Source organism: Rhinolophus sinicus, linkage group LG09 (assembly GCF_036562045.2).
Source record: "Rhinolophus sinicus isolate RSC01 linkage group LG09, ASM3656204v1, whole genome shotgun sequence".
Classification (NCBI taxonomy): Eukaryota; Metazoa; Chordata; class Mammalia; order Chiroptera; family Rhinolophidae; genus Rhinolophus; species Rhinolophus sinicus.
In genome coordinates, this window is record NC_133758.1 from 22,284,707 (window position 1) to 22,311,670 (window position 26,964).

The 26,964-nt window shown below is 41.2% G+C and overlaps 1 protein-coding gene across 2 annotated transcripts in view; it reads left to right on the forward strand.

Moving 5' to 3' along the window:
• Window positions 1-1,106: 1,106 nt before the first annotated feature.
• EPG5 (ectopic P-granules 5 autophagy tethering factor) overlaps window positions 1,107-26,964 on the forward strand; it is a 97,003-nt gene continuing 71,145 nt past the window's right edge. For both annotated transcript variants that reach the window (XM_019739694.2, XM_019739695.2), the window contains exons 1-10: window positions 1,107-1,262; window positions 12,294-13,238; window positions 14,487-14,730; window positions 15,617-15,753; window positions 16,598-16,705; window positions 17,565-17,638; window positions 19,731-19,836; window positions 22,685-22,799; window positions 23,227-23,377; window positions 26,767-26,922. In XM_019739694.2, coding sequence (XP_019595253.2) covers window positions 1,200-1,262; window positions 12,294-13,238; window positions 14,487-14,730; window positions 15,617-15,753; window positions 16,598-16,705; window positions 17,565-17,638; window positions 19,731-19,836; window positions 22,685-22,799; window positions 23,227-23,377; window positions 26,767-26,922 — 2,099 coding nt within the window. In that variant the 5' untranslated portion in view covers window positions 1,107-1,199. The remainder of the gene's footprint in view (window positions 1,263-12,293; window positions 13,239-14,486; window positions 14,731-15,616; window positions 15,754-16,597; window positions 16,706-17,564; window positions 17,639-19,730; window positions 19,837-22,684; window positions 22,800-23,226; window positions 23,378-26,766; window positions 26,923-26,964) is intronic.

Consider the following 26,964-nt stretch of genomic DNA (forward strand, 5'->3'; position numbering starts at 1 on the left):
ATGAAACTATTTTATATGTTTAATGAGCTCTTCACCAAGACACTATGCAGGCTGCATCTCTGAAGTGCTTTTCATTTCTCATGGCACATTCCTCGATTTTTCATTCTGGGGTTTGCTACCAGCGGGTGCATAATCTATTTTTGTCCTCCCATGTACTCCATCAATATCTCACCCCACCATCAGACAAAACAACTCACATTCATTCATTCGATTCATCAAGTATTTATTGAGCATCTACTATGTGTTGGCCAGTGTCCTAGAGGCCCTTGGGATGCCTCAAGGAACAAAACAAAGATCCTTGCCCTTGAGGATTTTATATTCTAGCCAGATGGACAGACGCAAACACAAAAACAAATTAGTACTATTTTAAGAGGTACTAAGGGCTCTGGAAGTAAAGAAATTGTAGAGCTGAGGAACGGAAATGGTGCCAAGTTTTTCACATCTGGAATTTTTCAATGAAGGTGTGTAAAATCTATACTAAGAGTATTTTCTACGGATTTTGTCTTACTGCTTTTCCCCTCTCTCTTCTTTGGGGCAGATGTCTCTTTCCTGCCTGGACATTTGTACAGTAATGACAGTAACTACCACTTACTGACATGCCTGCGGCTACCAGGCACCTTTCACGATTAGCCTATTTAATCTTCATTACATCCGAAAAGAGGCAGCATCATTATCCCTCTTTACAGAAAAGCAAACTGATGTGACATCTCGATGAACATCAAGGTTCTTTCCTTGAGCGCAGAGAATCAGGCTAACGGGATCTGGTTATCTAAAAGTTAAAACAAGACTGATTGACGAACACCTCTCCTCGGACTCCTTTAAGCCAACGTGGGTGAGGTGTGACAGCGCATGCGGCTCAGCAGAGCAGGGGAGCTTGACGCGACCTGTCAGCCGGGAGTGCCGCTGCCCAGGCACTTACAGCCAGGTGGAATTGGCCTCCGGGGCGGAGTCGGGGAAGCCCAGCGCGCCCCGGCCAGGGGGCGGGGCCTGAACGGAAGGGGCGGGGCCACCACCTTCCAGTGAAAAGGCTTCGCGGAGTGGTTTGTCCTACGCTGCAGCCCGTAGAAGCTCCAAGCTGCCGCCTCCTCTCCGGGAGTGGTGGAGGTTCGGTCATGTGACAGCCCGGAGGGAAGAACTGGACAGGTGGGGAGTGCAAGGTTTTGACAAAAACAAACGGCGACGGTGACGCCGTAGGGTCTATGGCTGAGGCGGTGAGACCCACTCGCCGGGCCAAGGCCAAGGCCAGCCGGACTAAAACCAAGGTGAGGATGCCGCCCCCCTCCGACACCCTTCTCCCCGAGACCCTGGAGGGTGCGCTGTCTCCCTTTTTCTCTCTTGGGCCTCTGCAGCCAACTCTACCATCCCCCGAGCCCTCCGCGTCCTCTGCCCCTACCCCCCGTGTTTGTTCCCACCACCCATAGACTCCAGCCCTGTTCTCTATTTCTCCTGCACATTCCCCAGACTTTGTCAGGATCCCTTGTTTTTATTTTCCATCTTTGACCTCGCTGGGCTCTTCCCATCTTGACTTTCCTCTCCTGGGTCTGGATTCCTGCCGTGAAGCAACTTTTTCCAGCCTCATCTTTGACTCTGTCTCTTTCCCCCTTTATAATCTGGGAACATTTTTATTCCCTTTCGTGCATGAAGAGGGTAGGAACCTCTCCTTCACGCGGAGAATGTATCCTTTGGCAGAGCCTTATGGATAGCGACAGGCAGAAAGTAGACTGTAGGTGATGTATCTCTTCACTTTTAAAATTCAAGGTGATACTGGTGGTGGCTACTTATTTCTTATTATCCTGGTTGTTCACCATGAGGGCAGGAATATCCAGAAGTTAAACCAGGGCGACTCACAATTGGGACAGACTTGACTTTTCTGGGTTTCCTGGATTAGACTGACATGTGATGTTGGTGTGTTTTTAGGTTGATTTTTGTTTTTTTAGGTGCAGTCTGTGTTTTTATTTTGTATATTTTCTGTAATGACATTTATTTTACGGTGAACAGATTAAATGCTACCCTTGGATGTCTGGACCTAGATAATTTTGGCTTACCTGAAACTGAACTTACATTAAGGAAATTGTGAGGATGGCATTACAAGTACAGGAAATTTCCATTCCTACAAGTGGGTAATGTTCCAGAGCAGGTGTAACTTAAAAATGACACCCAAATCTGATTTTCTCATGGGAACAAGGCTTTAACAGGGACCAGTGTTCAAAGGTCGTATATGTATAATAAGCTGTAAGTGACTTAGGTGAATCCTTTTCACTATGCCTTTTACAAAAGCTCTAGTGGAGTTATGTGTATCTGTGTCTTTGAGGTGTTACTCTTTGGGGAGAAAGTCCTTTTGCTACCTAATTTCAGAAACATTTGTAAGAGAAATACTTTTGCATTGTTTTGGCCTGGTGAAGAACTATCAAGACAGAGGAGGAAGGAAAAAGCCACTGGTCAGCCATGCCTAAGGCCCCTGAACCTGGAATGCAATAATGCCCAACATGTAAGCATCAGTCTGTAGAAAGCAGAAGCTTAATTCTTAATCTCGAGTTTTTTTCAAATACACGATGAAACTAAAGCCTTAAGTTACACGATTAGCCTAAAGTCATGCAGTTAGTGAGAGAATTCGTTAAAGCTCAAAATTTGAATTCTCAATTTAGTTGCTTAATAATTGTTTCATATATATGTATCTATCTATAGATAGAATGTTATAAGTACTTAAAATCAAGAGGATTCTCAGTCAAGTTATTTTGTTTAGAACAGAATTTCTAAAATAAAGTTAAACCCTTAAACTTTTGAATCATCGTGAAAAACCAATTGCTCATTTTATTGACATTTCAGGCAACTTTCCTACATAAGCATACCTTCATTTATTTTTTAGCTATTAAAATTTACGAAGAGGCCTTTATTTTAGAAGTCTTTGGTCAAACCAGAAATCCTTAACATACACTTTTTCTCACCCTCTAAATCTAATCAGCCACTAACTCTTGCCAATAATATTTACTAAATATTCTCTTGATTATTTCTCTCCATCCTAACTACCCATTTCTCTCCTTCCTAACTACCACCACCATCCTTCAAGGAAGATTTCTTGCTAAATTGGTCTCTCCAAATTCATTCTTGCTGCTCATTCGATAAACTTAAATCTGAATTGATAGTTTTAAAAACAAAAAACTTACTACTCTCCTTAAAACCTTACAAGTTTCCCATAGCCCAGAGGCTAGAGTCTATAAAGTCCTTAGCATGGACTCAGGGCCCTCAGTGATCTGGCTTCTTTCTCCTCAACCTCAGGTCAACCCCCATCCCCTGTCCCCCCCAGGCAGTGGCACTCTGCACTTCTGTGTCACTCATCTCACTTGGAGTGACTTTGTCAGCTTCTCCCTTAAACTGAACTCAGTAGAGGGACCTGTCTTGTTTCCAGTACCTTTCACAGTCCTTGGAGGCACTTGATAGTAATTGTTGAACGAAGGAGTAAAGATCAGTATTGAAGAATATTTCCAGGCTTTGTCCCTCAGAAGAATTTACTCTGGTAAATTTCCTCTGAGTCGTATGAGAAAACAAATGGAAGAAGTCCACAGTACCTGCAAGGCCCTCGTCCTTTTCAACTTAGAACATTCATTCTTTTAGAGTAAATAAGTTTATTTCTTAGTGCTGGCTATGGTTTGGCATTGATTGCAAAGCCTTACATTAATGAGACCTTTATCATCTGTGGTATAATTTGGCAACTATTTACAAAGCCACGAAGTAGTTCCAAGGCTCAGTTCAGGAAGTGAGTAGTGTCACATGCAGTGGCCTTTGGATGGTTTGAGCAGCTTGTGGATTTTACCCAGCAGCTGACCTACATTCTTCAGTGTTAATCATCTGGTAGACGACCTCACATTGTTAGGTTGTGGTTGTCACCTGATACCTAAGAGGTAATCCTAATAACATGTTCATTTGTTTAATGTCCTCTTTTGTTAAAATATTTCCCAACTCAGAGGATCCTGACTTTATTGATCTTGGTAGATTATGGGTTAAGAACAGTCGATTTTCAGATTGGACTTACTCTGTCGAAGGTGTGTTTTATAGTCTTGGAAAGTATTTTTATGGTTAATATTAGTTCTGCATGCCAGCAACTCAATAGTGAGAGCATGTGGTAATTGCTAAAGGTAGACTGAGATATGGCCCAGAAAGCTGATAACAGAAGGATCCTTAAATCTCCATCCCCTGCTGCTCCGTTGCCTAGGTGATTTCTACACCTACCCTGGGTGGTTGGTTATAGGAGTGAAATTGGGGGATGTGTATATTATTACTTAGCTCCTTTTGTGCCTTCTAAGATGCATTCATTTTTGAAAAAACACTCCTTGATCACCTACTATGTCCCAGAAACTGTTTTAGGCACTTGGGAAGTAGCAGAGGAATAAACAAAGAACCTGTCCTTCATGGAGCTTACATTCTAGAGGGAGAAGACAAAAAAACAAAAAAACCCATAAAAATAAATAAACTGTATCATGTTAGAAGATGGTAAGTGTTATGGAAAAAACAAAACGGTAAGGAGTGGGGAGTACTGGTGAGATACTTAGGATGGGTTGCAATTTTAAATAGGTGGTCCAGGTAGTCAGGGAAGGTGCCGTTTATGTAAAGACATGAAAGAGATGTTGGACCTGTGGCTATTGGGGAGACGTGTTCCAGGCTGAGGGAACACCTGGGGCAAATGCCCTAAGGCAGTCGCATGCCCGTCCTAGGAACTGCTAGGAGGCAGTGTGACTAGGGTGGAGCGAGGGAGGGGAGTGGTTGGGATAAAGTCAGGGAACGCTGGCCCAGGTCAGCGGCCTTGTGGACCATTGTAAGGACTTTTAGTCTGAGTGAAATGTGGAATCAACTCAGAGTTTTGAGCAGAAGACTGACGTGATCTGAGTTATGCTTTAAAGGATCGCTGTGTGAGCTTTGCTGAGAATAGACTAAAGGGGCAAGAGTAGAAGCAGAGAGACCATCTAGGAGACTATTGCAGTGACCCACGCAAGAGGTGATGGCGGTGTCGACGTAAGAAACGTCCAGACCTGTAGAGAATTTTTATAGGAGTTTACTTGAGCCAAACTGATGACATGCTCCGGAGAATAACAGTGTTGCAGCTTCTTTTATGCATTTGAACTTAAGTAGGGGATGGTAAGGAAGAGTACACGCACAGAGAGTGGTTAGGGTTTATTTCAAAGGTGTGTTAATCTACATGCACTGAAACAGTGGACAGGGCTGGTTTAAGGCAAAGAGAAACCTTTCATTAAAAAGTTACATGCCTGGGGCATGACCACCCACCTTAATCTGCCCAGTTAGGAAGTTAGCGATCAGACCATTCTGTGAGATTACTTTCCTTAGAACACCCCCCGCCCCCTTTTTTTGGTCCACAGTGGCTTGGACCAGAGTTGTAGGAGCAAAGGTGGTAAGAAGTGTTAGAAGTCTGGGGAGTAAGACAGAACCAGGAATTGCTGATGATTTGGATGTGGACTGTGAGCGAAAATGGTCCAGGTGACTCTGAGGTAGAGAAACTGGTAGGTGGGACAGGCTTTGGGGGGCAGTTTCAGTTTTGGATACGCTAATTTTGAAAAAAAGTCTTAGATATTTAAGGGGAACCGACTTTGCCGTCCCAAAACATACCTCTTTGAGATACTGATTATTTTTAGTTTTATGGTTAATTTTAAGAAACAGCAGGCATTGGAGAAGCTCTGAAAACAAAGTAGAAGTTACCCTTTGTAAAAGGACATTTCCATTTGTAAGGGGCATCCACTTTGTAAGGGTGTTTCTCTCCCTGTACCTGGAAGAGGAGGATGTCTACATTTCTAGAAACTGTTAATTAAAATAATCCCATGAAAGTATTCTACAGAATGTGTAAAACGACCTTCATCATTCATGAAGAAGCAGCTCACCATTATTTTTAAGTAAGAAGAGTTGTAATTTTTTCACAATACAGTTTCAAGAGAAAGAACTGTGAGTGATGAATGGAAAGTTCCCATTTGTTTTCCAGAACTTAAAAAAAAAAAAAATTCTTATTTTTTTCTGATTACAAAAGTGCTTGTTGCTTTAAAAAAGTAAGTCTGTATTGAGCGTATACACGCACAGAAATGTACAACCCAGAAATGAAATCCTCTGAACTCCATCTTCTGGAGCTGTTGGTAGCAGTTTGTTGTGTATGCTTCAGGTTTTTTCCCCACGCATGTCCCAACACCTCAGGGCATATTTACTGTAATGAATAGTTAAGTATGTTTTTCTATGTGTATTAACTCTTATATCTATATAATTACTTTGTTTTTTTTTCTCTGATTGAATTATTTAAAAATTGGTTCTCTACCTGTTTGTAAGTTATGTGGGGATAAAAAATAAAGACATATAGATTCTTCTTAATTTCTTGGCCATTTTTAGTTGTAAGAAACATGTCTTTTGCCTAAAATAGTTTGTAAGTACTAATTTTTGCATGGGATTTGATATGCATGGAGTTCTGTTTCAATTTTATTTTGTGATCTGTAATGATTATTATGTATACAATATGTTCTATATCTTTATCTCTAACTCAAGTAGGTAAAGTAATTGGAAGCTGGCTTTTTTCTTTTTAAATGTGATTTTGTATTTTAAGAATAGATTTAGATTTTGGCATAAAAGTTCAGTTTCCTCTGAATTCATTGCATATTCCTTCTGGTTTCTGAGAGGCATATACAAAGAAACTTCTAAATGTGCTGGAACATATGGTAAGTATAAATATTTCTTGGAAAATTCAATAATCTCTTCATTTTAGGGTTCCAGTACCTAGGACAAACCTTAGCATGCAGTTGGTACTCAATTCTTGTGAATTATAAGTCATCACTGTTGTCTCAAGAAGTACTTATTGAACACAGTGTCAGAAATCAGAGGCAGATTAGATCCAAATAGGGCCGCAAAATATGGTCTGTTTAGGGGGGACAGAACATAAAGATAAGTAATCATACGTGGTAGCATGTGACCAAAGCCGGATGACAAGTCCATATTGCTGGAGTTCAGCGTAAAGCATATGCGGAAGAGTTGGTGTGGTGGTTGAAGATTTTGTCTTGAGGCTGGGTCATAACTGAGTTAACAAAGGCACAGAATGCCCAAGTTAAGAGTCAGGCTTTCATTAAGTGGAGAACCGAGACTGCTGAGACTGTTTTTATGGTGTTCAGAGCAGTGTTTTAGGGCGACCAATCTTATAATGGACGGCATGAACAGGTGGTGGGGCAGAGGCTGGAGGCTTGGAAACATTCAGGACCTGCTCCCCTGTTCTGTGCTTCGGAAAAGTGAAGTGAGCCATTGGGAGGTGCCCACTGCTCGTGAGACCATGACCTTGCTGAAGGTCACAGCAAGCCCCCTTTCCCTCCTTATAGGAATCCCAGAAGTCCAGAAATCCTGTCCCCATCTAGGGATCTGTGAGTGGGCAGGGTGAGGCCTTTGTCACCTGCTCAAACAGTTGTCCAGCTCCCCTCCCTCTGGCTTTCCCTGATCTGGCTAGTCCATTCTAGGAATCAAACCACCAGCTTCTCTTTCCTTTTCCCCCACCTTCTTCCCTGGGGCAACTCCAGGTTAATTCCTCTTCCTAACTTCCCTAACTTCCCTAACTGCACTGGTAGACAGTTTTCTTTCGTTCTACTTTTGAAACCATGGGAAAGCATGGAGTACTTTCCCCAGGGGAAATAAAAGCCCAGAGGCTTACATATTCTTCCCTGGTGGGGCTGGAAGGTTTAAAAAATTCTTTAATTGATTAACCACATTATCTTGCTATTATGGTTATTACTATTCCTAGGAAGGTAGATGTACTGAAAGTGGGTCTGCAGGTTGGGAGTAGCAGCTGGAGACTTCATTTTGTTTAGCAGAGGCTGGGGAATTTGAAATTGCAAGGACAATCCTGCAGTGGGGAGAGAGGAAGTGGTGAGGTGTGATAGCAGTGGGTTGAGATGGGACAAAGAGAGTTTAAAAACTGCCTGAGGGACGGGCTGGAGAGGAAGCAGGGAGTGGCAGGGAGTGGCCCGTGGGGTGGCAGAGATGTGGTTGTTTGCTGTGCCCTTGATCACGTGGCCCATCACGTGCCTGTTTCCAGCTGTCTTCTAGTGAGCATTTAGCGCCCCCAGGAGTCTCTTAGAGTTTCAGAAAAGAGAACTAAATTTTCTTCTATTCCACATTCTAGTCTCTACTTCCTTACTGTTCTTTATTTCTCAGCTCACCAAGTTTTTTAAATCTCTCATTTTTGTTTTTAACAGCTTTATTGAGATATAATCCACACACTATTACTATTCATCTATTTAAAGTGTATAATTCAGTGGTTTTTAGTATTGGTCAAGCTGTTTTCCATAGTGGCTGCATCATGTTACATTCCCAGGAGCAGTGTATGAGGGTTCTAATTTCTCTACATCCTTGCCACCACTTCTCTAATGGCTAATGATGTTGAGCATCTTGTTATGTGTCATTTTCCCCCCCTTTCATCCACCTTCCCCCACTCCACTCCGGTTCAAGCCATTGCTTCTCAGTCTAGTTATGTAGGACACAGCTCCCTGGCCCATGTTGGTGTTATGTGCCTTGCGCTCCACCTGATTGAGGCAGTTGGTCGCTGCTCGTCTGCCGGCCGCTCATGCTGGCCGCTCATGGTAGCCCATGCCGACTTCCGGCTGCTCATGGCAGCCCAGCTCCTGGGAGAGCTGTTGTTCACAATCTTAGCCGTAGAGGGTGCAGCTCACTGGCCCATGTGGGAATCGAACTGGCGACCCAGTGTTAGGAGCACAGCGCTCCAACCGCCTGAGCCACCAGGCGGGCCCTATATATCTTCTTTGAGAAATGTCTATTCAGTTCCTTTGCCTGTTTTTAGGTTTACTTATTTATCTCTATTATTGAGTTAGAAGAGTTCTGTTAAAAAACAAAGCTTAACTCAGTAAATTTGAAGATCTAATAGGCTTTATTAAGCAATTAATGAATCGAGCAGTGTTTCATCTAGCAACTAGAAGGGTCTTCTGACCCATTGTACAGAATGGAAAGTTTTATAGGCAGAAAGAGGGTGGGACTATGAAATTAAGTGTGGATTATTTGAGGCAAGAACACCTTCCTTCGGGGAAGGCTGGGGTCTTATCAGGCAGATTATCTCACTATTGTTGAGGAAATTCCAGACAGATTGGTTTAAAATTCTCCTGGGAGAGCCTGAAACTGCAACTAGGTTAGTTATGAAGTCTTGGTTATAAAGTTTATTTTATCTATCTGTCTGTATATTTGTCACGTGTGCTTTTTGTGCTTTTTGTGTCGTGTCTTAGGAAGGCTTTGCCTAACCCAAGATCATGAAGACTGTTGACTGAACAATAACACTGACTAGGTAGTCCATCACCAAAAGGATTTATTCGGGAAATGGAAAAAGTACTGCAGCAGCATGAGAATCTGCAGACTTGACAAGCCAGTACACATTTTGACCATATGCCAAGATGGATGATATATGTATAGGCAGGGAGACAGGAAGTTAGAACCATAGTTTTTGTTTTTTAAGTTATATACTTTAATTTTTATTGGGGAATATTGGGCAACAGTGTGTTTTTCCAGGACCCATCAGCTCCAAGTCAAGTTGTTTTCAATCTAGTTGTGGAGGGTGCAGCTCACTGGCCCATGTGGGGATAGAACCGGCAACCTTGGTGTTGTGAGCTCTGTGCTCTAACCAACTGAGCCAACTGGCTGCATAGAGTTTTATAAAAAGAAGGTTAGGACCATAGAGCTCAAAGATCCCAGCTCCACCCACAGACCTCCCAGCTTGATCAGTTTCCTTAAAGTCCCAGTTCATCTTTATCAAGACTTCTTTGTTTTAAGAGTTTTAACATTTTATCTATTACATTAGATGTATGACCTTTCTTAAATTAATTTTTGTATATGACATCAAGTAGAGGTTCATTCTTTGGATATCCAGTTGTTCAGCACCATTTTTTGAAGACTATTCTTTCTCTGTTTGAATTATCTTGGCACTCTTGTTAAAAATCAGTTCACCTTAAAAAGAAGGGTTTATTTCTGGATTCTCAAATCTGTTCCATTGATCTATTTGTCTATTCATATACTAGAACCACACTGTATTCATTAGTGCAGTAGTACTGTTGTAGTAAGTTTTGAAATTGAATTTGAAACTGAGTTCTCCAACTTTGTTCTTCTTTTTCAAGATTATTTTGTCTATTCTGGGTCCTTGTGTTTTTGTTATCAACACACCAATTTCTGCAAAAAAGTCAGCTAGGATTTTGGTAAGGATTGTGTTGAATTTGTAGATCAATGTGAGGAGTATTGCCATCTTAACAATATTGTGATCTGATCCATGAACATGGTATGTCTTTCTGTTTATTAAGTCTTTAATTTCTTTTAGTAATTTTTTGTAATTTTCAAAGTTACAAGTTTTATACTTCTTTTGTTAAATTTATCTCTAAGTATTCATATTTTTATTTTTGTGCTATTATAAATGAAATTGTTTTCTTAATTTCATTTTATTATTTTTCAACTCACTAAAATTTGGCCTCAGCCCTGACCAATATACCAGCATTTCTCTCACTGTGGTAACCATTGGCCTTTCAGAATTTTCTTTCTAACCTTCCAATCTGAGAAACCTATTTATTATAGCAAGTGTGCTAAACATCATTATAGTGTAATTGGACCTACTTTTTCATTTTCTTGTAAACACTCATATAATGCTTTCCTGTTATTCATGATTTTAAGCAGTTTGAGAAACTGGTTTGTATGAATTATGTGGCTAATCTCTGAATTTGACATCCACAGGTCACAGGGTGGATTAAAGTAATTTTGGAGGGGCACATTGCTTCTTGAATCACTACCACTTGCAAATGTTTGGTAACCACGTTCATTACCAACAAGCTGGCCACAGAGTCCATTTCAAAATCATTAATCTTCCTAATATTACGTACATATAAATGCCCTACCCTTTTGACTATTTGTCAACTCTTTTTTCTTTTTCCTGAATATTTGCTGGCAGCATAATCCAAAATCACTAATAACATGTGTAACTGTTACGTTTGCTTTCCTTAAAATTTCATAGTGAAAAGGAAGCATTTGAGTGATTTCAGCCATTTTCTTAGTTTTTTTTAATGTAACAATTTTAAGTAATTTTTCTGTAGTTTTTTCTTTTTTATTCATCTTATTTTCCTATGTATCTAGTTTGTGTTAATACCATATATATATATATATATATATATATATATATATATTTTTTTTTTTTTTTTAAACCATTATTTTATTTTATTTTTTAATAGTTAACTTTTATTTTGTCTTTGTTTTTTTGGACATAAATTTGGACTCCTTAGTCTTTTTTTTCCATGACCACAACACTTAAGTTATTGTAGACTGTCTCTTAATTTGGGCTTTGTCCTGGTGTTTTCTCATGATTAGATTGAGGTTATACATTATTGCAAATAATACTGAAGTGGTAATAGGCCTTCTCAGAATGTCGTATGGGGATGTATTACTGGTGATAGTAACCTTTGTCACTTGGCTAAGTAAGGTATTGTGTGCCAGGATTCCCCACTGAAACTTACCCTGTGTAATTATTGAATATTTAGAAGATATTTAGAGATATTTAGAAGATACTAAGGCAAATATTTAGAATATCTAGAGACTATGCAAATATCCTGTTTTTGCTTAAATTTACATTTACTCTTGAGCATCGATCAGTAGATCTTGCATGTGGCAGTCATTACTGTGGTGTTCTACTGGTGATATTTCTGTTTTCCTCATTCTTTCTACATTTATTAATTGGAATTCCTCTGTAAGGAAGAGTTGCCACTTCTCACCCATTTTAAAAGTTCATTTATTTGTTCATTTGTTGATTTAGTTATTTATGTCAGTATGGGCTTGTGGGTATTTATTTTATGCTGTGGGTTATAATGCGGTACTACCATATAGTTATTTATTTTATTGCTCAAGTTGTTCTTTCTCTGCCTAAGTTTTGAAGTAAATTTGTTTGTCAAGATAAGGAAGACAAACCTATTGACGTCTAAGATACTTGGAGACTTTGTTTGCACTTAACCTCTAGCAGAATGGAGAATGACCTAATGAAGACTTGTCTTTTCCATTCTTGAATCATAATTTGCTGCTTATTATGGTGTCTTTCTCTGTTGGGATTAGACTAGTGAATCTCCAAATTCAACATTCTTAAAATTGAATAACACGAAATATGACACGTTATTTATGAAGTGAATATAGATTCCCTTTGTTAAATGAGAAAAGTTAGATTTTTATATACAATTTTTAAATTCCTCATTGAATTTTGGTTATTGCTGTAAGTTATTTCACAGTATAAATCTTGTTTTTAGGAAAAGAAGAAATATGAAAATCTTCAGAGCGAAGAGGCTGATGAAGTCTCCCTTCCAAAACCCTCCAGAGAACTGGAAATCCCTACTCCAGCTTGTGAATTCAGAGGAGACCATCTGCAGGCGTTAACTGATTCCCAGCTCCAGAATGATGCCAGTGGACAAAACGAGAGTGAAATGTTTGATATATCACTCACCTCCCTAACTATAAATAATGAAGGGTCCCTGACCTGTGACACAGAGACCCTAAAGGAAGGGGAGGAGGTCAGAGCCAGTGCTGAGGGCGATGCCGTCAAGCTGAAGTTTGACCCTGGAGACAATGTTGGAACCAAAGGAGAAACCCTCAAGAACTTGACAGAAGTGGAGGAAAGTAAATCGGCGCAATGCGGACCTTCTGGAAGCACATTGCAATCTAGTTTTTCTTATACTCAGCAGGAAGTGGAAAACGTACAGGTCAGAGAAGCTCAGCTTAGCAAAGAAGACAGACAAGCCTTGGGTCTGTCTTCAGAGGTGCTACAAAATGTTGGCTTGTGGAGTTCTTGTGAGGCCACGGACATTTTTCAGCCACCTAAAGTGAAAAAACTGTATCCCCCCTTGCCAGCGGAAATTGCTGGAGAAGTGCCAGCTTTGGTGGCAGTGAAGCCCTTGCTGCGAAATGAGCGACTCTACCCGGAGCTCCCATCTCAGCCGGAGCCAGTACCATTTACTAAAGAACAGCTCAAGATCTTTGAGCCTGGTTCATGGCTGGAAAATGTTGAGTCATACTTAGAGGAATTTGACAGCCTGGCTCATCAGGACAGGCATGAATTCTATGAGTTGCTTTTGAACTACTCACGGTGTAGGAAGCAGCTGCTTCTGGCTGAAGCTGAGCTTCTTGCTCTGACGTCTGATTGCCAAAATGCTAAAAGTCGACTGTGGCACTTCAAGGAGGAACAGTTGTCTGTACAGGTATTTTGACTAGTGTTCTGTAAAGCTCCCAGGAGCCTGGGGAGCTGCTGTTCCCGTGATGCCGTCCAAGTCTGGGGTCTGCTCCTTATACCCACTCGGACCCTGTCTTAGCTCAGAGTAGTACAGTGTAGGAATCAAAATCTGGTGCCTGCAGGGGCCACGCTGGTAACTGGAGAAGTGAAGCAGGCTGAGTGGGACGGTGGTCTCTGGGGAAGCTCGTGCCTGGTCCAGTGGGGGCCGCTGCTCTTGAGTCCTAGCTGATTATTGTTGTGAGGTTGTGTTGGTCCAACATTGCCACATCTCAGGAGTTTACAAGAGAAGCTAGAAATCTGGGTTTTCCTGTGCGGGGTCTTGAGCTATAAGTGCTGGCAACTAATTCCACACATACACACAGTAGAGGCCAAGAAGTCATGTCTTCAGGTCAGATTCAGCCCGTGGACCTTTCTGTTTGTGACCTTGGGCATAATGGCAGGAACATCCATCCAGTGGGTAGAGAGTGTCAAGGAGAGGATGATCCATGGAGCAAGGTCAAGGGGAGATGAGGAAACAGGGAAGGCAATTAGGTGTGACCCTGTGGAGACCTCGGTGACCATCAGGAAAGCCATTTCATAGTGGCCTGGGCGGGATGGCAGGGAAGAGAAGGCCACCCTCGGCAACCTTGGTATTGAAGGAAAGCTGGGGAGGTAGCAGGAAGAAACACGTGATTTTCCCCAGCTCTAATCCTCTTTCATTGGGAGATGTGTATTTCTCTTTGTAGATAGAAAGGAGTCTGTGGAGAGGGAAACATTTGGAGATACTGAAAAAGAGAGGCTAGAATCGAGAACACAACTGGCAGTGTTAGTATTGGAAGGGGGGGTTCTTTCTTTTGAGCAGAATCACAGAATGATGAGGGTAGGTACAGAGATATTTTGAGGTCCCTTCCAGTTGAGGGGATATCGCATTGATTGTCAAGTAGAAGGTAAGATCATCCATCATGAGTCTTAGGGTCAAGCTCTATTATTTCCTTGTACCTTTCCTCACCTACTTCTTAGGGTTTTTCTTCTCTGAACTTGTGATGCATTGGTGATTGGCAGTATACTCCTTGGCACCTGATTATATATTTGCTTTATTGTTCTCTTCGTGGTACTGTTGTCCCCTCACCGTGATTTATAAGTGGTTGAAGATGGTACAGAAGCCGGTGTGTCATATACCTGCTGCCGGATCATTTCAAACGCAAAGAGTAACTGGTTTCATATTTTCCACTGCTAGGGTATCTGTGCAGATCAAGTGAAAGTTTCAGGCTGTCATCGCTACCAAAGAGTAGAGATGAGTGAAAATGTGCTGGGGGAGCTAAAGAAGCTGTTTGATGCCAAATCTGAGCACCTCCACCAAACGCTGGCTCTGCACTCTTACACTTCTGTGCTCTCAAGGTTGCAAGTGGAGTCTTACATCTATGCGTTGCTCAATAGTTCGGCTGTTCTGAGATCTTTAGCAATTCAACGGCAAGGCCAAGGTGCGTAAGTAATGAAAGCCTCACTCTTTCTTGTCATCTGAAACGCAGAAAGAATTGAGGGGTACCATCTAGTTGAATTGATTGTACACTGCCCGGTATTACAAGGTACCATGTGTGCTGGCTGTTGTACCTGACCTCCCTAGTATAGGATTGAGACCTGCCTTAACAACCTTTCTAGAGGTTTCTACTGCCAGATCTGCCTTCCCCATGGCTGTCATTCTCTGCTTCTCTAGGAAGCCAAAAGAGCTCGCTCTTCGTCACTAATGTCCCTTACTGTCCTAAGTTATGGGCTTGTTACCAAGTCGAGTCCAGACGGTTTTTGATTGTAGAACTGATCATCAGAAAAGTTTTTCATCCTCTGTCTCTTGTACTTTATTTTTGCTTGTCCAGTTAGGCTGTTTTTATTGTACTTAATTTTCACCAGAGGATCTATCATGTTCGGAATTTTTCATTTTATTTTGGGTTTTAAGAAAGTAAGGCTTACTGTATTATGTGTAAAATATTATGCTATTATAATTGAATCAAGTACTTTTTATTTCTGGGAGAGAGACTAGGGTTGTTTAAAGTAAAAATATCTTTCCCCCGCCCCCCACTGTTTTCATAACTAATCAAAGAGCTGGGGCTGGGCCAGAGATCTGCTGATTTTTAAATAAAAAGTCTGATGAAGTTAATTTTCCCTTGCTTTGAAATACTTCACAAAGTTAAATACTCTTTTGGTTTACATATCTAGTAGAAATTCAAATAATTTGATGCAACTTTTCTCCTTGGGCTTTTATCTAAAATAAATATTATGAAGTTTTTTTTAAAGTGAAGATAATAAATATTCCCTCCCCACCCCCAAGCACCATTTATGTGGGATTCATTTAACTCTCTCTTTAATGTACAGCTTCTAAACAGGCAGAAAGCATTCCCTCTGATCTGTGTCAGCTAAAGGAGTGCATCAGTGTGCTGTTCCTGTTCACCAGGAGAGTTCATGAAGATACCCAGTTCCAGGACGATATTCTTCTCTGGCTGCAGAAATTGGTAAGGGAACAGAAATAGACATGGCAGGCTTTCTTTTATTTCCCTGGTAACTTAAGAATTCTTCTTATTGTGTTTCTTCAACAATTGCATTTAATGAGTTAGTGACATTGTCTTGGATCATGTAATAAATTACATTTACCTAGTGCATTATTAAGCACAAAGGACTTTCCGATAGACTTTATGTTGAATGATCTCTGGCTTCAACATAGGAGGAAATGGAAATGTGGAAGCATGCTAAATTTAAGACTAGATGCATATTCAGAATATAAGTATCTGAGCTGAAATTTTCCCACATGATTTCTTTTTGTCATCTTAGGTTTAATGTTGCACTTAGTCATACTTAAAAAATTTTTTTAAGGCGAAAAAGAAAGGTATCAGAAAAGTAGGAAAGAGGTATGTTACAGGGATGGGTTATTTGTTGGTTATGTTTCTCAGTGCGGCTGTCTTGTATGCCGTTTTTTAGATTCATACTGGAGTTCTTAAATATGAGGTGACATTCTAAGCATACTTATTTGTACTTGAGAAACAATTGCAAACTGAGACTAGATTACTTGAATTCTATCTTATTCATGTACGGCCAGGAATGTTAGTGATTTGTAGTTGGCCAGATGTGAAAACTGGGTGTGCAGAGAAACTACTGAAGATGTCTGTTATCATATTACTCATAGATTCATAGGCCTCTGTGTACGTCTATGGTAGAAACTCAACAGTCAGTAGTATGTTTTATGTTTGGTTACTCTTTTGAAAGATCACATATATTTAAACATTGGATAAGTGATTTCACTAAACCTCTAGATACATTCTTCTTTTTAAATAGTGAAATTGTATGTCCTTTGTTTTCCAGGTGGCAGTGTTACAAAGAGTTGGCTGTCCTGGAGATCACTTCTTCCTTCTAAACCATATTCTTCGATGCCCAGCTGGTGTTAGTAAATGGGCTGTTCCTTTCATCCAGGTATGATGAATGGCCTTCAGGTTTTGAGGGATAGATGAGAGGGAGATTTTGTTGAACAGTTTTCCTGAAGAAATTGCTTTAAAAAAAAAAAAGCTACTTAAAAATATTGATATTTAAAATAAGACTCTTAAAAATATACCCAGTATGTATCTGTAGGAGTTTTATGCTGAAACTTCGTGGGCTACCCATAATTGTTGAAATTAACATAGAATTGCAAAAGTTCAGTTGTAGCTGGCTTGGTAGGTTCAGTAGTATTTAATTCTGTAAAATTTATGTGTGGGAAGGCTCGCAGGACTTTTTTCTGTAATACCCAACATAACTTCTTGAAATTAATCCACCTCACACCACAGTTGGTACAGGTGAAATAGAAACGACCAGCACCTTAATGTTCTTTAATTCAGCAGAAATTCAGGTCTGTGTGATCAACTCTCATATAATCAATTTAGGTGTTGGTTATATAGTTTATAGATTCTGCTCTCTGCTGTTTGCCTTGGGTTGTTTTGTCATTCATTGCAACCACTCAGATGGGGAGAACCCAACTGTATGCCAAGTACAACTTTTCCACATTACCTTTTTTTTTTTTTTCTAACTATTTTTGGACTAAAATAGTGCTATTGCCCCGTGTCTCATATTGTTACAGGTAGTTGATGTAAACTGCTCAGCTACCTCTGCCCTTAGAGTACAGCTGAATCAGTACTGCCAGGTAACCCAGGAGCTGTGTTCTCTTGTGGATTAGGTGCTGGTTCGGTTCCATCTTTGTTTTCTTAATAGCTCCCTTTGTCAGAATGCTGGTGAACTAAGATTATGGATACTGGGTTGTTGGCTTTCTACAGTATGCATTTTCCTTTTCTGATTTCAGATCAAAGTGTTGAATAACCCATCAGGGGTCTTTCATTTTATGCAGTCTCTTGCCCTGCTAATGTCTCCTGTCAAGTAAGTGTGGAAGAGCTTTTTGAAATAGAAATTGAAATGCTTCTCTCTATAGAACAATTATTGGCTTCCTAAGTTCCCCAGATCCAAAGTGCTGCTAAGGGAAGTGTGAGCATTACAGAATATTGCAGATTTTCTTTGGGTTTCATATCCTTTGTCCCAAAGTGACCCTATTAACTGCTTATATATTAACCTTTTTGGCTCCCACTTTTAGTGGTTTTGCCTCTCCTGTCACATATGTCATTGTGAAAGGTGCTGTGGGGAGACAAAAAAAAATTACCTGTTCCTGAGTTCCTGAGAGGAACAGATTTAGTGGCATATGAAAAACAAAACAAAACAAAAAGCCACTGAGATTTAAATACTAAATTGTGAAACTACCGTGTTTCCCTGAAAATGAGACCTAGCCGGACCATCGGCTCTAATGTGTCTTTTGGAGCAAAAATTAATATAGGACCCAGTCTTATATTATGTTAGATAAGACCCGGTCTTATATTAAAGTAAAATAGGACCGGGTCTTACATTAATTTTTGCTCCAAAAGATGCATTAGAGCTGATGGTCCAGCATCATCTTATTTTCAGGGAAACACGGTATGATTGATGCAGTGAGGAGAATAAAGAAAGTAGAGGGGAGTCATCAGAGAGGTTTCCAAGTAGAAGGATGGAACGGATTGCAATAAGAAGGCGTAGAGGTACTGTAGGTGGGGAGAACAGTGAGCAGTGGCCCAAAGTATTGGTAAGGACCGCTGTCCAGGGGACAGGTAGGTGGTCAGCTTGGCTGGAGTGAAGGGTGTGTGGGAGATGGTAGTAAAGTTGAATAACTAGTGGAGTTGGGTTATAGAAGGCCTTGGCGTTAAGACACAGGGATCTAGATTTTATATGCTCTGGCCTTTGAGCAACTGAGGGTTTTTGAATAAGGTTAAAAGTTGTTTTTAAGGAAGTTTTGGCTTAACTAGAGGCACAGTGTGTGCTTCTGCTTAATTATGATTACAGACATCTGGCTCTCCTGACTGGGACCCAGCCCATCATCAGGAGGGCACATCCTTAATGGGGAGGAGGCAGAGTCTCTGTCTGGGTGACCTGAACAGTTACCACCACTGGCTTTCCGTCCCAGGAAGCCTGTCTGCCTCCACGCCGAGTTGGGGTCATGGTAATGAGAAAGACAAAGAGGGGACCGTAAAGGTCATCTTCCCAGGAAAGGATTAAGCAGTTGACTAAATAAAGCAAATGTGGGAAAGGAGTGGTTCGGACATAACTTTATAGACTTCTGAGTCTGAGTAACCCAGAAGGTATAGGCAGCCCTAGGAGACAGAAAAGACAGAAGGGAGCTGTTTTGTAAGGAGGAAAATTTGCAGTCATCGAGGCATACAGTTGGACACATTTAGAGCTTAAGAATTGGAGCTCCTTCCGTTGAAAAGGCAGCACAAGAGCTGCAGAGCCAGAAGTCCTGGAAGAAAGTTCCTGGTTAAAGGGAGGAATCGATGAATTTTCAGGGTCAGACTAAAGAGGAAGGAACAGAGGACTGAGAACTGAGTTGTGATCTAAGAGAAGAAGCTTCTCGTTACACCTACTCATCAGGTTCAGCCAGCCCTTTGTGAAAGACTGTCTGGCAGGAATTCCGGATTCCTCTCTCACCGCCTGGATACAGGGTAGATAGATACGACATGACTTAAAATTTTTTTTTTTGCGTTTATATGTACTTTTTTGCCCTAAACAAGCTTCTGTATTACCTGCGGACTATCCTTTTTTATGCAGTAAAGCACCTACCTGGCAACATTCTGTAAGCCTGGTTAGAGTTAATGTACTGCAGCAGTTCATATGTACTGAGGTCCCCCTGTGTGCAGGAGCGGTGCTAGCGTAGCTACTGTTCTGCAATTACTCACCATTACTAATTCAGAATGGTCGTGGTCTCTGTACTAAAATTAGTGACATTTTGGTCTCCTTGAGTTTTAGTCAGTTCTTATTTCTTGTTTGCTAATTTAAACCATTTGAAGATTGGGTCGATGTCTGACTCTTCTTCAGGGTGAGTAGATGATCCAGAACGCACATGTGTGGACTTTCTGTGTTTGTGATTGGAGTGATTTCGCTTGTCCTTTAGAAATCGAGCGGAGTTCCTGTGCCACATGAAGCCCAGTGAATGGAAGCCATCCTCCCCGGGGCCTGCGTCTGGGTCGTGGACACTAGTTGATGAGGGAGGAGAAGAGGTAACTCGTCATGCCTGTGTTATTTTGATTAATCATTTTTGAGCTCTTTTTATTATGTGCCAAGTATTGTTCCAAGCACTCCACGTATCATCTCATTTAATTCTCTCAACAATCCAATGAGGCAATGGGATACTGTTGTGATCCCATTTTACAGATGAGGAAGCTGAGGTATAGGGGTGAAGGAATTTGTTCCAAATCACATAGTCATTAAATGCTGGAGACTCTAGAACCTGTGTTCTAAGCCGTGTGCTATGCTTTCACTCTTTTCCAGAATATCTCCTTGTTCAGGTAGAAGAATTTGGAACCTGGAAATATTTACATATTATGTAACTTTTATATTAGGATTGTCTTTTATGTCATCCTAATTTTCTGGGCTTGAGATCTCACCTACAGATTACCCGAGTCTGTATAATAAAGAGCTGGAGCTTACCAAGGTTCTGCCTTAACGCTTACAAACTTATCCAGATCTTCTCATTTGAAAGGTAGAACATGGTTCTCGTTTTTACTGAGAATTTAATGATCAAAATCCAATTTCTCAAGATAACATCCGTCCTTTGAACTGTGCGCATGTTAGTGTATTTGTAAGGAATTTTCCCTCCAGCTAGTTATGGGCCCTCGTGCTTTTATGGTCCAAATCCTCATTAGATGTGCTTGTCCAGCATGGCCAGGGGCTGGATTTACTCAAACTTCTCTTTAAAAGGAGTTGAAAGTCTGCAGAAAGGGTGGAAAGACAGCCACGGCAGCTGTGGGGCTCACATCTGTGTAATTACCCAAGTGTTCATGAGGACTGGGGAACGCCTGCACGATCGTTTCCTTCTTCCTGGGGCTTCCAGGAAGTGGTGACATGTGGTCCACAATGTGGCCGCAGACAGCTTGCTTAGATTCTGAGAAGCCGTCCTGAAGAGAGCTTCTTGGGAGCTGGTGCAAATTTGTCTTATAAAGATTATGGTGGAGCAGTTTGTTGTTGCTTTTTTAAAAATTCTAAGCATGGTCTCTCCTGAGAGAGAGTCTTTTTTTCTAGCAGGCTTCCTGCATTTAATCCCAGAGACAGATAATGATGAAGGACCTGCAGTGGTGCCTGGCTCCTTGTTAGGACTCACTGAATGTTGAGTGAACTCAGGAACTTGGGGAGTAGATGAGAATATCAGGATTGCTGTTGACCCAGAAGAGGCTATGGGGAGGAAGGTACTCTGGGTTACCCACATCAGTGGTTTCTTGACACTGGCTGTCTATTAGAACCACCTTTGGCCACTTAAAATCCTAGCCCACACCCAGACATCCAAATGTTTAAAATCCTGCCTGGTGATTGTAATGTACAGCCGGATTTCAGAACTACTGCTCTAAGAGTTTCTGAGGCTCTTGTTTGTTAGCCATTTAGGCCACATAAGAGGGTAAAATGAATGACTTAGGAAATTATGAATGAATTACTTTAGTCTCTTGTTGAAATTGAGGTGACAAATTCTTCAGGCTCTCTGGATCTTTTTACTGCATTTTCTTTTTTTTTTTTTCCATTCAACAAATATTTATTGAGCACCTCCTATGTGCCAAGGATGTTCTAGGGAATGGGGATTCACCAGTGAACAACAAAGTCCTTAGTCTTCTGGAGCCTCATAACGATAGTAGCAGTGGCAGTGATGGCGGTGATGATGAGGGTGATAATTAACAAGCGTTGAGAATTCACTGTGTGCCAGGCTATGTTCAAAGCCCTCACACACACACACACACACACACACACACACACACACACACACTCCTTACATCCTCACAACAGCCCTATGTGGTATTTCCCTCTCTATAAGCTATAAGATAAGGAATCTGAGGCACAGAGAAGTTCCCTCCTTGAGTGGGAGACAGACATTAACAAAGGAACAAGTAAGTAAGAGTCTCCAGGGTTCCACTGTCCAATATGGGAGCCACTCGCTCCCTGTGGCTACTTAAATTAAAATGAAATAAAATTAAAATTTCAATTCCTTGGTCACACACATTTCAAGAACTCAATGGTCACATGTGGCCAGCAGCTAGCATTTTGGACATAGAGCATTTCTGTCATTTCAGAGATTTTTTTGGGCAGTGCTGGTCCAGAATGTCATGGTTAATAATGGAAGCTCCAGGGTTTGAAACTCCTCTGACACTCACCTGGGAGACCTCGGTCTTAACTTTTCTGAGTATCAGGGTATTGATCTATACAATTTCATTAGTAATAATGACTGCATTTTCTTTTGAATGTAGGATATCTTAGGCTGTGATGTCACCTTGGTTTTTGAGGAGACTTTAGTGCTGTGTAGCAAACGAAACCCCCCAAAGGTCCCCCTGTCTAATCCCCGTGTATGACGACTGTTGTTTTTATTCTGCTTTTAACAGCACTGATTGGTGACAGAACGTCAGTCATCCGAAGCAAATGCTAATTGCTTCTAGATAAATCTGTTGAGTACAGCAGTAGACCTGGGTTTGAGAGCCAGAGACTTGTAGCTAAAATAACTTGGACTCTAGTAATGATGCTTTCACTGATGTTGTCAAAGCATTGAGCTTTATAATAAGATCCCCACTCTAGAGGAATTTTTTAAAACATCTTTGGGATGGAAATTTAGTAAGACCGGTTTTAGCCATTGAAGAACGGACATGACCTAGGTACACGTAAAACTGTAATCGCAGTTTCAGGGGATTTGCAGCCCGTCTCTGGAACTGGTATTGTAAACCTCTGTCCTGGGTCTTAAATGTTCAAGTCCTGGAAGACTCACGAGAACACCACATATGTATGAGTGAGACCTGTGATAATTTGGCTCCTGTAACTAGTCCAATTTGTGATGTGATCAAATCAGCTGACGTGCTTTCGCATCTTTCTCTTTAGGATGAAGACCCTGAGACCAGTTGGATTCTCCTTAATGAAGATGACTTGGTTATCCTTTTATCACAGTTCCCATTTCATGAACTCTTTCAACATCTTCTTGGGTTTAAGGCAAAAGGTAGACTTAGTATCTTTTGTCATATGTAAAACGCGTTAGTGGCAAGCTCAAATACAGGAACTCAGCATCAAGTCTTACACCTTGTGTGGGCTCCTGGTTCAGGTTCCCCTTTGCCTGGCCATAACCTCCAGAGCTAACTGCATCACACTTTGATGAGGCTTCCTTCCTTTCTCTTGTGCTTGTGATTTCCTACTTAGTGCTTCGGTGCAAAAAGGGTGACTAGCTAGCACATGGCCCAGCTTGAATGAACTTTTAATTTTGTACTTTGTCTCAGGTTTCCCAATTCACATTGACATAGGAGCCAGAGGGGATTGTTAATTCTTCTCCATCTTGGCTTTGTTTCTTCATTGAGGGATCTCTACTGTATCCTTTGTTGTTTTTCCTTAGTAATTATAATTTTTTCCTTTTCTCTGATTTTAACTTCCAGGTGATTATTTACCTGAAACAACAAGACCTCAAGAGATGATGAAAATTTTTGCCTTTGCTAACTCATTAGTGGAACTTCTGGCTGTGGGGTTAGAAACCTTTAATAGAGCACGCTATAGGCAGTTTGTGAAGCGAATTGGTTATATGATCAGGTAATACTGCTGTTGGTGCATCGTTTCTATTTGCTTTCACCCTGGTCAGACACAGTTACTGCATAATTGGGATGATGGGCATTGAGGTGTATACTTCTGGTCTTCTTTATCATAAAAGTAAGAATTTTTTTTTTCGTCAGTTACCTGATGGGAATTCTGTAAATGCTTCCAGTCAGAATATTTAATTATCTCAAATTTAACTGGTTTGCTAGATAATTGGTCCTGGAATCAAGATCCTCAGAGCAGCTGCTGGGTTGAACTTAGCCAGACAAACTGAACTTGGTCAAGGAAAATGCAGCCTCTCCCCACTTCCTTCACTCTCTCTTTTCTTCTACCTCCTAGCTTGTTCCTAGGGATTGTCACATAGCTATGGGAAATCAGCAATAGCTATTTTGTGTCATTATTTCCCTGTTTTTTTCTCTCATTCTTTTTCCAGTTTCTGTTAGATGCCTTTTAAGGAAAGTTGCAAAGATTTCATCAACGACTACTGTATTGAAATTGGGAAAGCGTTATCATTTATTTGAGTGAAAAATGGCTTTATGCTTTTATTATTAAATATAAATTTTTGAGACTGCTTTTCATCAAATTAATTTTATATCCTCTTTGCTTCATCAAGTTTTTTTTTATTTTTTATCTTGCTAGGTTATTCCCTACAGTATATAAATACATTATTATTTCTTCCAACCTCTCTTCCCTCCAAAAAAATATAAAAGTTCTCCCCATTTTTTTTTCTAAAATAAAGTTGATTTTAATTAATTTACTTTAGATTTGTATCCATCAGCTTTACAACGCCAGGTAAATGATTATAGTATGCCCTGAAAGGCGGGGGGTCACTTTCAAGGTCTAGAGAAGGCCTTCAGTAGAGCGTAATGGAAATGAGATGGAGGGTTGGTGACTTGGAGAGTAATTTTTTAAGAGCTAAAAGCCTCTATTTATTATCAGAAGTCCCGATATTCATTTTCTGATTCTGCTAGGTAAGTAAGGTAAAATCGCTCCTTGGGCTGGCACGCATGGTGTTTGTGTGGATTAAGTGCTTATATGTGCCAGCACTATGCCTTCTCATTTTATTCTTATAATAACTCTGTAGGAAAGACATTGTTATTATTGTTTTAAGATCAATATTCACTCTTTACCTTGTTATTTCTATGTAAATATTTGCAGCTAGTTATTGTGGTATATTATGATTATTCTTTCTTTGTTTTCCATCTGCTTACTTTTCTTTATCACAGATTCTTCTCATAGCTTCCAGTTGTAGGACAGTTTTCCACAAGGTCCCTCTCCTCAGGTCAGCTGTTGCTTCCAGTGTTTTCCCTCCATTCTCGCTAGAACTCTCCACAATCAGGCTTTCCCCCCAACATTACCCAAACATCTCTGAAGAATGAAGGTTACTAATGAACTTTGTGCTGCTAATCCCATGGCCAATTCTAAGTCTGCATCCTGTTTTGTGTTTCTCACATAGTTCACACAGCAGCCTTTCTCGTGATTGATTACTTTCTCCTTAAAACATTTTCTTTGCTTGGTTTCCAGGAGACCACAGTCTCCTGGTTTCTCCTCCATTTGACTGGTGGTTCATTTTTCTGCTTCCTTGGTCATTTCATGCTCACCTCCCAAACTTCTTAATGTTAGAAGGCTTCAGGGCTCAGTCCCTAGATCTCCTCTCTTTATCCAAAATTGCTTCTTGGGATGTCGTCTATTCTCATGTCTTTAAATATCATATGAGCACTGTTGCAATTCTCAGATTTATATTTCCAGCCCATACCTGTCTCATAAGCTTGTATATCTAGCTGCCAACTTAGCACCTCCACTTGGATGACTCGTGAACATCGAAATTTAATATTCCCAAAGCGAACTCACTCTTTTCACCTCCCAACCTGCTCCTTACACAGTCTTCCCAATTTCACTAAGTGGCAACTTTTATTCTTCTGGTTGCTCAGTCCAAAACATCTGCTGTCATCCCTGACTTTTCTTTTTTAAAACCCCACATCCCATCTAATAGCTAATTCTATCATCTCTCTACCTTCTTCTTTTTTTAAAAATATCTAATTGGGGAAGGAGAACAGGACTTTATTGGGGAACAGTGTGTTTTTCCCAGGACCCATCAGCTCCAAGTCGTTGTCCTTCAGTCTAGTTGTGGAGGGCGCAGCTCAGCTCCAAGTCCAGTCGCCGTCGTTCAGTCTTAGTTGCAGGGGGCGCAGCCCACCCTCCCTTGCAGGAGTCGAACAGGCAACCTTGTGGTTTAGAGCACGCACTCCAACCAACTGAGCCATCCAGCCGCCCGGGAGCTCAGTGGCAGCTCGTTGTCTACATTCTAGTTGCAGGGGGCACAGCTCTCTGGCCCATGTGGGAATCGAACTGGCAGCCCTGTTGCCCAGAGCTCATGCTCTAACCAACTGAGCCACCGACCTCCCCTCTTTACCTTCAAAACACCATCTTTTATCAAAACTCAGGTACTACCAATCTGAAGATGTATGTTATGTGCCACTAAGAAAGAAGAAATGCTGCCACATTACAGCATGCCATCAATTTTAACATCTGTTCCAGTTGCAGAGATTAAAGTGTGAAAGATGTGTGTCCTTTTGAATCAGTGAAACATGCTGTTTCCAGAACCCAGCTTCTCACCATCTTCACTGCGACCACCCTAGTTCGTTCTCAGTTATTTTTCTCTGAGTATCACGGTAGCCTCCTTACTTATCTTCCTGCTTTTGCCCTTGTTCGCCCTTTACTCCTCTCCCAGCTTATTCTCACAACAGCCAGTGTTCACTGTGAGTGGTGAGTCAGCTCATGTCGCTCCGCCCCCAGTCGCATGCAGAGTAAAGGCCAAAGTCCATTAGTGGCCTCCAGGGCCCTTTATGGTCTGGTTTCCTGGTACTTTTCTCATTTCCTCTCCAGCCAGTCTCCCTCTCACGCATTTGGCTTTAGCACACGAGCTGCCTTGCTGCTTTTCCAACATGCCGAACACACCTTGGAGCTTTCACACTGGTGTTTCTTCCACCAGGATGATCTTCACTTAGATACCCCTGTGACTTCTTCCCGTCTTTACGCACATGTACCTCTTCAGCGAGGACTTTCCCTGCTCCCAACCCATCCCCCTCCAGAAAAACGTTATTCCCCTCTTCTACTTACTTTTCTCAATGTCACATACAGCCACATGACAGATTATATATTTTACTTTATTTTCTTTATTGTCTGTTTGCCCTCCACTAAATGTAAGTAAGCTCCATGAGGGTAGGTAGGGTTCCCTCCGCTCCAATGAGTTTCCTTCAGAACCTAGAAGATAGTAGGTGTTTAATAACTATGTGTTGAATAAATTCGTGCTTCAAATACAATACAGAGCTGCCGATACTGAGCTCGTTAATGAAGAGTGCTGTGTTGTGTTTCCTCACGCTCAGGATGACCCTTGGTTATGTGAGTGACCACTGGGCACAGTATGTGAGCCACAACCGAGGCTTGGCCTTGGCCCTGGAGCCCTACTCCGTGGAGAAACTACAGGTTGAGTTTGATGAGCTGTTTTTGAGAGCTGTCCTACATGTGCTGAAAGCCAAAAGGTAAGCGGTATGATGATAATTGTTGAGAAATGGCTCTCTGGC